The sequence below is a fragment of the Etheostoma cragini genome, chromosome 20 (assembly GCF_013103735.1).
Source record: "Etheostoma cragini isolate CJK2018 chromosome 20, CSU_Ecrag_1.0, whole genome shotgun sequence".
Classification (NCBI taxonomy): domain Eukaryota; kingdom Metazoa; phylum Chordata; class Actinopteri; order Perciformes; family Percidae; genus Etheostoma; species Etheostoma cragini.
Window position 1 is genome coordinate 14,436,683 of NC_048426.1, and position 13,611 is coordinate 14,450,293.

General features: G+C 42.9%; 1 protein-coding gene across 3 annotated transcripts in view; it reads right to left on the reverse strand.

Annotated features, from left to right (window-relative positions):
- Positions 1-3,085: 3,085 nt before the first annotated feature.
- kif26ab (kinesin family member 26Ab) overlaps positions 3,086-13,611 on the reverse strand; it is a 72,891-nt gene continuing 62,365 nt past the window's right edge. For all 3 annotated transcript variants that reach the window (XM_034858726.1, XM_034858727.1, XM_034858728.1), the window contains 8 exons: positions 12,834-13,017; positions 11,928-12,087; positions 11,378-11,540; positions 7,273-10,519; positions 6,496-6,689; positions 5,597-5,620; positions 5,260-5,410; positions 3,086-5,166 (listed from right to left, as the gene is read on the reverse strand). In XM_034858726.1, coding sequence (XP_034714617.1) covers positions 4,985-5,166; positions 5,260-5,410; positions 5,597-5,620; positions 6,496-6,689; positions 7,273-10,519; positions 11,378-11,540; positions 11,928-12,087; positions 12,834-13,017 — 4,305 coding nt within the window. In that variant the 3' untranslated portion in view covers positions 3,086-4,984. The remainder of the gene's footprint in view (positions 5,167-5,259; positions 5,411-5,596; positions 5,621-6,495; positions 6,690-7,272; positions 10,520-11,377; positions 11,541-11,927; positions 12,088-12,833; positions 13,018-13,611) is intronic.

Consider the following 13,611-nt stretch of genomic DNA (forward strand, 5'->3'; position numbering starts at 1 on the left):
CTGCTTGCTAAATTACACACAGTAAACACGGTTAAATCTTCAGTGATATATTGTTTCAAGATGTCTCTGGAAGGCTAATTAATTCACTTTTTCCATTATGTATTGCATTGGTTTGATTTACTGCCTGTAGCGTTATCTCAGCTCAGTGGCATGTTGTCAGACTTGTATGGCCACCCATCCTGAATTTACAGTGCATATGGGGGAAAGCCTTCAGGACAACAACTCTTAAAACAGTTTCTGTCTTGGTGTAAAACTACTCACACATACAATATGTCCTGAGGATAGAGATGTCAATGGTTACGACCCTCCTGAAGCACGACCATGCAGGCAGAGAGACCGTGTGTGTGAGTGAGGCTTACATCTTGCCTAGCCTCTGATAATTTAAGGGCCAACTTGTTTTAATTACTGAGAATAAGTGGCAGCATTTGGTCAGGTTTATGGTCTTCTTCAAAGAGCAAGCTTGGTTTAGACCAACCAATCTGTGGGACTGCAGAGCTGTAAATCCAAATGTGAGCAACAACTTCCACTAACACTGCCCAGGGCAGATGCAGGCAGCCTGACAGAGGCAGATAGAAAGAAGCTATTCGACATTCTGTCTAACTGAAGATGTCATCTAAAATGATGAATATCAAAATAATTAAAAAGGTCTAAATGCATGCAATATTATTTGAGAGAGCTGGTCCCGTCATGTGTAGGAGTGTTAAAGTGAACTTTTCTCTGCGCTGACTCGGTTTGACAAAAGAAACCATTTTTTACAGTACGTAGGGAATGTCAGCACACGATAATGGAAACAAAAGAAGTTGAGCCATGGACAAAGGGAAACATATCAAATGGACTGAGACCTGAAGTTGATTGGGATTGCTTTTGGATAAAAACTCAGTGAGTACAGTTCCAACACAGGGTCACTGCTGGGTTGGGGTGAAGGGTAACAGAGGACTCCTGACTTTTCAGTGAACTCATTTCTATTCTCATACAACACCCAACTCCCTGCTAATGATGAGAGCCCTGAGGCAAAGTGGGCTGGGACACACAGGTCTGGCTGAGCTCAGGAGCCATCAGACGTCTGCAGCAGCCCTGGCCAACTGTTTCCACTCAGACACCGACTTCCTTAGAGCAACGAGGTACAGTCTGAGCCAAACAGGATCTTGAATGATTTGTCAAAGGTATTTTGCTGTCTGCCAAATCACTACAGGCTGAAGACTACCTGAATACCCAATTTCCTACATTGTATGTCAGAATTGTGTGTAGCTGCACATTTGATTTCTCTGTACGGTAAACTCTGCAGGAGACTTCCAAAATCTGTCTTCACAAGGTGTCAAAGAGGCCAAAAGCACTGAGGCTGAAGAGCAAAAAATAAATAAATCACCCAAAGAATTTGATTTTAAACAGTAACCAGCTGGTCTTGCAAGTCAGCCAAATTAACCTCTTATGTTTTTGATCAAAACAGAATTAACAAGGAGGGGTCAAGATGTTATTGCACAGCAGGGTTCAAGTTCTAGCTGAACACGCTCTCACATCTACAGTATATTACTCAACAGGACTCCATGTATCACACTGAGCAAAAGTCCCTCATGATACAGAGTGTAATTAATCACTCTGGATCTGCACCTTCTAATTTTTCATTTAAAATAAATAAATATAAATAACACTTAATTTAGCTACTGTTGCTTCAAGAAGCAGAGACAACTGGAGCTATTATTCTCCCACAAGGAGCACAAAATCCTCCACAAAATTTAGGCTAACGCTAAATACATTTGTGAGATTTAGTTTTTCAAATACTAATTTTAACCCGAAAATTGGGCCCAGCAATTTGTGTAAACCCACAGTAGTTGAAAACAGTGCTAGGCCTACATAATGCACATGTAAGCAAAGACATAAAATTACTCATGGTGGAACAAAGTAGTAGTGTACTTTTGTGTAGTGTAAATTATACAGTCTATGGGTGTGACGCTAATGTAACAACGAAAATAGCCATACATGACTGGCCGCCACGTAACCTCCTTCCCGTAAAAGTTATGCTTAATTAAATTCTTTCAATGTAATGTGTTAGGCCAACTGCGTGGGCAGACAGGTGTTTTCAATTATGGCTGATTAAACCGCTCCTAATTTGGACTGACAGCGCTAGCTGTTATGCTAGCTAGGAGTTGCACGAGGTCTCCAAACCAAACTCGATACCAATAAAAATGATAATGTGTAAGCTAGGTTAGCTAACTTGTCAGTTCAACAACATTAAAGACATTCTCACACTTACCTCTAGTGGTATCTGGTTTGGTTTTCAGATATTTATCTGAGATTTGTCGCTAACGTTACCCCAGCACGATAGTCGTGAAACAGTTGTTCTGGTATTCCAACACTGATATATTACAATTGCGACATTTATTTTTTAAACTGGGAATACGTTGTCCATCATGTCCTTAGGTGCATCAGGAGAACCATTGAACAGTCCGACACGCCCACAGTGAGGAGAGGACCTATCAGGCAAATTAAGAGACACCTGTGGTGGTGTAACATTTTGCGTTAAGGGCCCTGGCATTTCTCCAGATTTCCACATAGCCCACCCTGGGTGTTTAGGCAAATAAATGTCCAAAAATTAGGTAACCACCATATGTTGAGTCAGAGCATTGACTGCCTGTTTTAACAAATTTAATTTAAAATTTAGACTACTTTTGTACATGTTTTGTCTAATACCAAGGGTACCATATATCCCATTGTGTTGTTTTATGTCAAGCCTATGGAAATCTTATGAGTTTGTAAATTGCATAAATAAGGAAAATGAAAGTGTGCAAAAGTAAGCAAGCTACACCAATGTCAGTGTGTCATAGGCCTACTGTTTTGGTCAACATTTAATTTATTATGTAGTTTTTTATGTTGGTTATGTAGGAGGAAATAAATGGAAAACAAAAATGAAAGTGGTAGTAGACTGTTTTTTATGGGTAGAGTGATGTAGAGCTGACAATAATGTAAATGTTTGGATTTCCCAAGAAGATTGCAAACTTTAAGCCTTTTCTTCTTTGCAATGGTGTGGAAACAAACAATCCCATGACTTAAAATATGTGACTGGAGGACAAACATTCAACTCTGAATCATCAGTTAGAAGAAACATTTTATTCACAGGTAATGTAAAAGTAAAACACAAGCTGCCGTATCGTACATTTATACACAGGGTTTGAAAATCCTATACAAAAACAAAGATATTTGAAAATATGAGTTTTGATATGAAATATGACCTCACATATAATAATTTCTTGGAAAAAAGGTCTTGATTTGGTAATAGTTATTTAATTCATGAGCCTAACCCCACGTTAATGAAAACTGAAGTTATTGTAAAAAATTAGAATGATAAAAATGGAGTAGAAATTATTCTTAAAAAATGATTAAAAAATCTCATGCAGCATCTTCAGAGAGGGCCTGAGAGAGGACATCTTTGTAAAAGAAAGGGAAAAAAACAAAGTAATATTTGTCACAGATATAGAAATCAAACATACCAAAATACAACAAAGCCAGTTTGTTTATTATAACAACACATTTTACTGATCATCTTTGTTCTCTGTGTCAGCCGTTTGATTTATAACAACCACATTATATCAGCTACAAAGAGCTGATATCATGATTGATTTTCCTAAACAATGTTCCGATCATCATCATTTCCTCTTTTTCACTGCATAATTTTACAGGAAACTAACAATTCTTGAGTCATTGTTTGAGACACTGGATCAACTTAGTTAACTGCCTATTAATAAAAATAAGACGGGACAAAAGAGGCCAAACTATGGTACTGCCCTTTAGTCAGCATTGAGGTTCTTACAGTAGTTGCAGTAAATGTATTGGAATGCATAGAGCCCAGGCTTGGTAGCACTTGAAAAAGTATTGTATGGGAGGCCAGTAGACTTGTGCAATCTGATCTGTGCCTCTTTGTTTTACAGAATCTAAATGGCACCCAGTCAAAGCCCATTTCGAGAAATATTGGGCTTATGGATTAGCACTGCTATCAGTGGAAGCATTCATTATGCTATCCTCAATGGTTAGTGTGGAGAAGGTTAAGTCTCTCAGGGTTGCTTGACCATGTTCTGTATTGAGGCACCAGAGAGAACAGCTGAATCAAGAATAATCACTCACTATCCATCACAGTGACCCTCTGATTGATATGTTTTGGCGTAATCACTCATTTTCAGTAAGATAAACACAGGAAAGCACAGCTTGAATAAGCCCTCCGTCCCCCAACATAACTGCTGCTCTACCTTAGTGCATCCACTGAGACCCATTTTGATCAAGGCAACTGGAGAGAAAAACATTCACTCAACCCTGCTGGCTTTCACAGGCCAGCTGGCAGGCGATGAGTGACAACAGCAAATGCAGTCCTTGATGAGATAACACAGTCCAGTTTGAAAATCTAGAAAACTACAGAACCAGAGAGTTAACATAAGGCGCAAGAGGCTGAATGAACATGGATAAAAATGCTGACTGAGGTTTGAAACAAGAGAAAAGGCAAAGTCTGGGAGCGCAATAACATTAGCTTATTGCTTTTTCTTTTTTCCTCTATTTTTTTCCCTTTAAAAAGCATATTTGTACACACCACATAATCATATAAATACACTATACAATGCAATATAAAATATTTTTCTTAAAAGCAATATGTTCAGGGTTTGCTTAGGTACGCTTAAGATACCTGCACCATATGAAAAATAATGACTCAAAATAAAACAATACAAAAGGCACTTCCAGGTGTTGTTCATTGACTCTTGAGTAGGTGATGGCCACTGCCTTGCCATGACAGGCAACAACAAATGTGCTCACGTTTCATTTCTCTGCCATTAAAAAATGTCCTGGTCAGCGAGGCACTGTAGCTGGTTGTTTTCATGCAAAGATCCACTCTCATGTCATCTCTGTCATTTGTTGTTCTTCATTCCGGTGATATCAATAGATACATTTCATCATCCTTTGTTTTCTAACTTACTAATTTCTCTACCTCAACTTTCTTTTGTCCTCAAACTTCTACTTCACGCAGTCCCTCTTGAGCACCAGATTTTGGCATGCTGATGTCAAAGCAGGTCACCATCATGACACGGGACTTGCATAGATTGACACAGAACTCCAGCTCCTCTGTGGCCTGTGCCAAAGCCTCCAGATACTCCGGAGACTCTTTATCCAAATTCTGGTCCACCTCAACTGTTGAAAAGGGGAAATTAATGTTTGCTTACATGGTTTGTCTCTAAAGATTTTAATCAATTTAAAGTAAAATAACATTTAGCAGTTACTTACACTCTCCCATCCACTTGCTGGGGTCCATCATTAGTCGTGCCTTGGTGTCTTCCAGCTCCTCCAACAACACCTCATACTTTGCCCTCAGTTCCTTTACTTGCTGTTGCCTTCTCTCCAGCATCTTCAGTTTACTGTTGAAATAAAGCAGGCCCTGCAAGAACAAGGGATATCATTAAATACAGTCTAAGAAGCTGAGTTGTGCTGTAAATGTGGGCTTTATGATGTAAAAAATTATGTTTCCTTCATTGTGGGCTGATTTATGTTTATAGTAATGTAACGACTGTAATGCAGCCTGTACTGCTAATAATGAAATGAGTCATCAACAAAATTAGCTTACCTTGTCAACGTCCTGGAATGGTAGCTGAGGACAAGATTAGGGGAAACAGATAAAACAAGTTAGCATGTTCAACATGTTCAATTTTATATGAATAGGTAATAGTAACAATAGGTGTATGTATGTATGTAATTTACGGAATAGGGACAGTCACAGAAAAGCCATTCAGGAAGTGATGGCTCGAAAAAATAGAAGTTCCTTTTTTCATAATTGAAAGTAAATCAAACCCCATCTCGCTGATTTAGTATCTTCTCTTAACAAATCCCTGTCTGCGGCAAACTTGTGCGAGAAGTTAATGATCCACAGAGGAGGAGTCAGCTATTAAAAGCGGTCAGGCGTCCAGTGATGAGTACTTGGGTGAGCTGATTCGGACTGGTGTTGGGCGCCCCGGCATTCATCACACATTCCCTGACCATTCCCAGAACTATCTTCTCACACTATCTTCCTTTTCATTCTTACTCCCCCGCACACATCACCATCGTCAGCAGTAAGGCGAGTCATCACTCATATCCAAACCAATTAACCCTCATCAGTAATTGCCTTCTGAACTCCTGACATTCCAGAGGAACGCTGCCAAAATACCATGCTCTGGGAATCTGTATGCAGACATTTAAAGTCACGGATTTGCCACTGAGCTGACTGAAGGTCAGACGTCTGAGACATATTATTACTGTCGTGTTCTTTAAAAAGAAACTGGGAAGAAGTGAGCTAAGACATTCCCACAACGCAAGTCAATCTGACACATCTTGAGCGTGCATTGCATCAATGTCGCACATGCAAAATATGGCTGGGGCTCAGCAAGAGGGACTCACCAGACCTTAACTACGACATAACATTCTCTTAAACAAATTCAGCCAGATGTACCACCTTGTAGAACAAGTTGGGAGAGACCCTCTGCTCACCTCTGTGGTTTCCTCCTGACGGCGCCTCTGGAGCCGCTCTACATCATCAATCTCATACACCTTGATCTCAAAAGGCTCCTTTAGAGGTCCTGACATAGGAGGCAAGTCCACCCACTGGCCTGATGTGCCCACCTTCTTCCCAAGGGAAGAGGAGTCTGGCAGGGGTGCTGGGATAAGCCGTCGTCTCTGGAAGCCTGTAAAGTCATGCACACAGTCAGACAGACACCTTGGTAACATAAAGTAGTGTTTGCTGGGATTTATGAGAAATATGTATGAGTCTCACACTCAGATGTAAAGTGATGCAAGGCTTTACATGGGCCGACAGAGATGCAGTGATTGAATATTTATAAGGGTTTCAAAAGGATGGTTTAATGCACATGAATTCCAATGGTTATATATACAGGGCTACAAAAACCTGAACCAGTTCACTGCTGCTCCTGTTCAACTAATCTGATCATCACACATTTGAGGTTGTCTCGTTTCAAATATTCATTATCATTGTCCCGTATATGTATGAATAATGTATTCTGCTGATTCAGGAGGAGAGAAAATCCAATGATACACCAATGTGTGAATGTAATAAAAATGGATTCATAAAGTTAGAACCGCTATATGGCTAATATCCTAGGAGAGGGCATATATTTCTGGATATGTACAGCTTCACAGGCAAGCAGTTTGTTAGATCTCAAACTGATATTACCAATATAATTTGTGTGAATATTACCTGTAACTGCATTGGTATGTGTAAAACCCCAAAATCCCAAATGAGTTCCTCACCATTTGCTCTCTTCTTGGGATACTTGGAGCTCCTTGTTCTGCCTGAAGATGACATGCCACTCTCGCTCATGGAGTCATGGGCAGAGGAAGCACTTCCTGTGGCTTCGCTGTCACGGATCATGCTTTCATATCCACTGCTGCCACCACTGTGGTAGAACAGGGCTGTACGGCCCATAGCTGGAGGCATCTCCCCGCTCAACACACTACTGTTGTCACTGCCATGGCCACTGCTGTAGCGTTGAGGCCGCCTGGGTGCTGTGATTTTGCTGTACGGAGAGGGCAGCATGGTTATTGTGGATTTGTCATCACTCACGTTCACCCCGCTGTCATTCCCGCTGTCTGAGTCTCCTGAACCTCTCATCTGTTTGCCTGATATGTTGCCTGTTGCCAGTTCGCTCACACGGCTGTTGGCAGCCCTCATGGCCTGCTTTGTGCCCATGATAGTTCCTCTCCCAGGCTTACTGCTGACCGCAGCGGTGGCTCGAGGAGCTGATGTCCGTCCTGATGGAGGGAGGTTGGCATTGGTATTTCTGGTCACAGGGGTGGCCAAAGATTTGGTAGAGGAGCTTAGGCCCTTGGAGTTGTTGACTGACAGTGAGCGTGCCTTACTACTATTGACTGCTCCTAATGCTCTGGGATTTACAGAAGCTTTTAGTTGACCAGGTTTGCCAATACTTCCTCCACTTGATGGGGATGATGGGCATGTAGCTATAGGAGAGCTAAATGAATTAGGAATACCAAATCTAGGAATGGATTTGCTGGATTTGCTCCCAAGACTTGCCCCACTATTCTCTCTGCTAAGTGCAGCTCTTGAACCCGATAAGGACAGGCTTTCACACCTTTCCAGGGACATTTGACTGCCATAATGCTGCCCAGCCCCTCCTTTCGGTCCTCTGGCCTTCAAGCTGGAGGTAACTTTGGCTGTGTTGAGGCTGGAGGTTTTGAAACTTTCAACTCTGTGACGTACCTCAAGCTCATCCTCTGATACAGCAGACCTTGCTCCAGAGGCCCTTCCTGCTTCCCCATATGCTAACCTTAAGGCACTTTGGGGCAGCAGGATCTTAGTCTTCTGGTCAAGACTGGACTTTCTCACTGGAGGGGGGGGAGGTGAGGTGCAAACAGGTTTAGGGAGATTGCTTGCTTTCTGTGAGCTAGCCTTGTTGTTTTTCCCCAGGGAGGAGTATTTAAGGCTTGTGGTAGATGCAATAATATCTTGGGTCCCCTTGTAGTCTGTAGATGAATGGATGACGGGCACTGTTCCCAGGGTTGTGGCACCTCGTCTCAGCTGAGGCATTTTGCTTGGTGGATTCTTACTGGCTGACTTCTCACAGCCATCAACCACCCTCTGGGATGAGGTAGACCCCTGTACCTTGGGTGGGCGAGGTACACTGTTGCTGTTGTTGGATGTTTTGCTATAAGGGATGCCACTGGGGGGATTTCGGAGGAATTTGCTGGTGCTGCTGGAGTCGAAAAACTGAGGCTCGGAGTGGTTGTCAACACGCTGCCAAGGATCCTCCTGCTTAGCCTCTTGCCTTGGAGGCTCTCTACTGTTGCTGCTGCTATTGCTACTATGAGAGATGGATGAGGTAGGTTTCATCTTCCTGGGCAGACTGGAGTGGACTATGGACGGGCCCTGTGGAAGGTGGGAAGAGCTAAGCGAGTGAGCTTTAGTTATTTTTGATGTGAATCTGAGAGAGCCTTTGGCTGATTCTGGAGATGGGGGGCACTTTGTCAAAGATAGTTTGCTTGAGGCGGCACTATCACTGTCTAGTTCAGAAAAACTGAATCCACTGTCATTTAAGGAGTTCTTGGCATCTCTAGGAGAGGATACACAATGGAACATATCCAGGGAATCAAAGTAAAATGCGCCCTCTGGACCCATGTGTTTGGCCTGTGGAAGGAAGACGTCTGTGGAACGAGCCCCTTCACTCTCCAAGGTGCAGACACTAACCTCACTCAGCCAAGAGCTAATAGATGAGCCCCTGCTATCTATACACTCAATTGCTCCCTCCTGGAGGGGTGTTACCACTGCAATATTCACCTCTGATCCTCCCAAGGCTGACGTGTAGGCGTCAAATTCATCATTGATGCTGCTGATGATGCTGACAGGTCGGGAACCAGAGGCCAAGGCCTGAAGGGAGCAATCACTGTTAAAGCTGATAATGCTGGATGGCCGACCCTGATCTACAATACTGCCTATAGATAGCTCCTCCACCACAGTGAACACCAGCTCATCTTCTCCATTCAGCTCCACGGGCTGCTGCAATGTCACAGTGGCTCTCAAGATGTCCCGATCAAGACATCTTTCCCTCAAGGTAGAGCGCACCTGGCACACCTCCACCGGAGCTCTGAGCAGAGGGGAAGTGTAAGGATCCCTCTTTTTCACAGACTGGTGGCTCATTCCTACAGGAGGCATTCTAGTGCTGGATCTTTCCTCAAAGCTAACCACTCTCTGCTGTGAAGGAGGTGGGGCTGGCTTGGGCAAAGCTTTCTTGTTGAAGTAAACCTTCTCCCTCACCACAGGCTCAGAATTGGGCCCTGAAGCAGTGAGTTTATTAGTGCTAACACTGCTTTCTGAAACCAAGGCTTTCTCGCCATCAGCGCTGGTCCTGCACACATTTTGAACACTATCTGATGGTGCCATTTCTGCAGGTATGCAGTGTGTCTTGGCATTGTCCAGTTTTGATTTAGTGTTAGGGCTGCAGGATGGTTGTGCGGTAACAGATTTAGGGGATTGTTTGGGTGAGATGCCCTCTTGGGTGCAAGAAATATTTGCTACAGTCTTTGGTGAAACAGAGCCTTGGCTCTCCTTAGATATGTCAGCCTTAGGGCTAGCCTGGCCTCGCTTGCCCTCTCCGACAAAGGCAGTGGGTTCTTCACTGCCATCTATACACTCCAGCCTCTCCTGGAGCTCAGCAAATGTGTTGCATTTAAAGAACTGGTCTCTGTCCAGAGGGCCATCTTTTCCAGACTTCTTTCTGTTCAGGGAGGGGATGATTGGAACAAAAGCAGGTGGGCCTTCATTGTCACTAAGTTCCCTGTCCGAGATGGCAGTTCCCCCAGGGCCCACGTAAATGACAGTGTCACAAGACTGTTCACTACTGGAGGAGTAGTCTGGGTCACTGAGCATGGAGGGTAGGTCTGGGTCCAGGGCTACCGTCCGAGGATGGAACGGCCGGAGGTGGGGCGGCCGGCGGATCCTACCCTCCTCACAGGAACTCTCCCCCCCAGATGAACTGGATGCATACTGCGAGGCAGAAGAAAGGTTTGTCTGGGTTTAAAAAATGATCTCATTAGGCGCTGACAGTAATTCGATCGATCTTCTTACAATATTAATGTAACAATCTATTTTAAAAAAAAACATTTTAATTCTTATATTTCATAGTAGATTCATTTCTTAAGAATTCATAAAGAAACTAGTTGTATGGCATATATTAATTCCCATGACATTACCAGTCGATATTTGTCTAAAGGTCAAAAGTGCACGTCAATAGTCACAAAGAAATGAATGTCAATAATACAAATTTGCTGTACGTGGACTGCATTGTAATCATTGTAATCATGCCAGGGACCAATACCAAATAAATACATGCTGTCATTCCACCTAATTATCTGAAGCATATATTTCCCTAATCCAAGGGAACGCATTACACACTTCCTTGGGCAGTGATATTGATTACATGATCATGTGTTGAGGAGCCGAGAATAACTAGCTCTGAGTTACTGCACTAATAATCTTTCATTTGAAGTATTCACACATTAATTTGCTTAATAGCTCCAAAATTACAGGAGAAAGAAAGATTTAGGGACATGAGTCGTGGCAAGAAATACGAGGAATGCAATTAAAGTTGCACATGAACATCTGGAATGTAATTGCTATAAAAGAAATATTTAAGTACAATGTTAAATTAATGATTATTTTGCATTCATTTTAAATGGAGCACAATTATTCAGGATTTGTAATTTAGAAGTATTATAATTTAAGTTACTAAATGCCTGTAGTTAACTTGTAAAATGTACCACTGGATTTTATTCCATTACTTATCACTTTACTACTGCATATGTTAAAACATATTTATCAATGCTAATCAGTGTATCAGTGTACCTTAGATTTCTTCTTCCTCATGCGGTGGATGCGGGAAGCCAGCTGGATAGTGGTGAGTGAGTCAGCGTAGTTGGCGGGGGCATCGGAGATGTGGGCGATCATGGTGGTTCTACAGTTGATGTTGCCAAGGGACTCCCTTAACAACATTGTCAGTTTGCTGTCCCTACATGGTGCATTTACATGTTTATTAGCAAACGGCACAGTAATATTTCAAAAGAACAATAAAAGTAGGTAACATGATTCCAGGAGGAGCAATTTTGACTTCTCTGAGCTGACAAATACTTCTGTGACGAGTCATTAATCTTTTCATACTTGAGTAACTATAATATGTTGTTGTGCAACAACAGTGAAAGCTATTATGAGACTGACACAAAACCGGCCGGGTAGGCCTCAACCAAGACTATATATAACTAAGTAAGCTGTCACACATCATAAAACTTGCAAAACTGACGACAAATAAACCTATTACTTATAGCCAATAACTTCACAGCGGCTAAAACACAGTAAAAGAGACAGTAAAACAGTAAAAGTTTCTTTCAGGTTTTCTTACCTGTAAGGTACATGTTTTGCTCCATTTGCTAAAGCCATGATGACATTTCCCAGTGCATTTAGAGAAAGACACAACCCTCCCCCTCCGTCTCTGCTTTTACTTAGGACTTTTTCACAGCTCCCCAGGTCGATGAGGTGCAGCCTGCTTCGTCCACCTGACACTGTGCCAATGACAGAAGAAGAACCAGGTGAGCTAAGCCCAGACACTCCCTCCTTGAAGGCAGTTCCTCGCACACAATGCCATGATGACAGGAGTGGCGTGGCTCAGCCCAGACTAGAAATGTCTAATTTCTTTATGAGTAAGATTCTTACACTGAAGTGATTCAAACTGCAGCCTGACTGGTTAACTCCCACCAGATGTGGAACAAGGGGTAACAAGGAGGCCTGTGTACAGCCCCCTTCTACTGATTTAAAATACAGCGAGAGGGAATTGGCAGTCAATGTAAAAGTCACAGAGCTACACACTGTTATGTAGGTGACTGATGTAATTGCTACTGCAGCAGCAAAAACAACTCCTGTCAGAAAGACTTCAAATCATCACTCGCTCTTGACCAAAGCATAATAGATGCACACATTTCTGTATTGTAGAGGCCAACCAATTCAACCCTAAACATTGCAATTAAAAGGCCTGTCTAATGTTCCACTTTTCTGTGATAGCTCACAACAAAACCACCTCAAGATTTTTCAGTGCGAAAGGGAGGTCACCTTTGATTAGCTATAATTAAGAGAGGAGATGGTAAAACAAATGATATTTACATGTATATGTACTCATTCTAAACATATAGTCTAGATAATATGAAGAAGTGCCGTGAAATTGAACATTGACCACATTAGTTTATTGCATAAATGTGAGGTGACAACTTGTTGGAACAGTGCTAGATCTGTAGATATGTCTAATAGTACTAACTTCCTCCCTTGCCGCTCTTCTCCATGCGGTACTGATAAATGTGCAGAGTAAACAGCATGTGGGAGTTGCGGCGCTCCTCCTCCTCTACATTGGGTCTGTTGGTGCTGCGTGCAGCAATGGCCGCATCCAGAAGGAGGGCAGCTTTCTCAGCCGTTGGGGCACGTAGCTCACTCTGATTTTGGAGCTGTGGAGGGTGGGTGGGGGGGAAGGAAGACAGAGAACAGGGGTAGGGTGAGCAACAGCGACCACATAGGGCTAAAGAAAGAGGACAGATGTGAAATGGTTACCGTGGAAGAATGAGCAAAGAGAAAGAGAGGGGACCTAGTTAATTGGACCCTGGCACACATTTCTTGCACGTTAGATTGGGTCTTGGGGGGTGATTAAAACAGCAGACATGCACACAGAGGGAGGAGAATTAAAAGAGGTAATGGCGGAGCAGGAGGCAGGGGCACTTTCCTCTGCATGGATGTTATGATGGTGGTGGTGAGATACAGAAAGAGAGGAGGGGAAACGGAGGAGGTAGAAGAGAGGAAGAAGGCGGGGGGCATCATGAAAGGGAGCCCACACGTGGCTGTTGAGAGGAAGAGCAGGAAGGTGCTTCACAGAACTGCACAGCCTTTGAAGTCAGAGTCCATACAGATCCCCAAAAAAACAACATCTGACAGCAACACCTGTGAGTGCCTTCAAACCTTCAGTCTTTCACCATCCCCCAATAACGCTTCTATTGTGCTGTAGAGGGCTAACGCTAACACACGGGTAATAGATGCTGATGGATGCT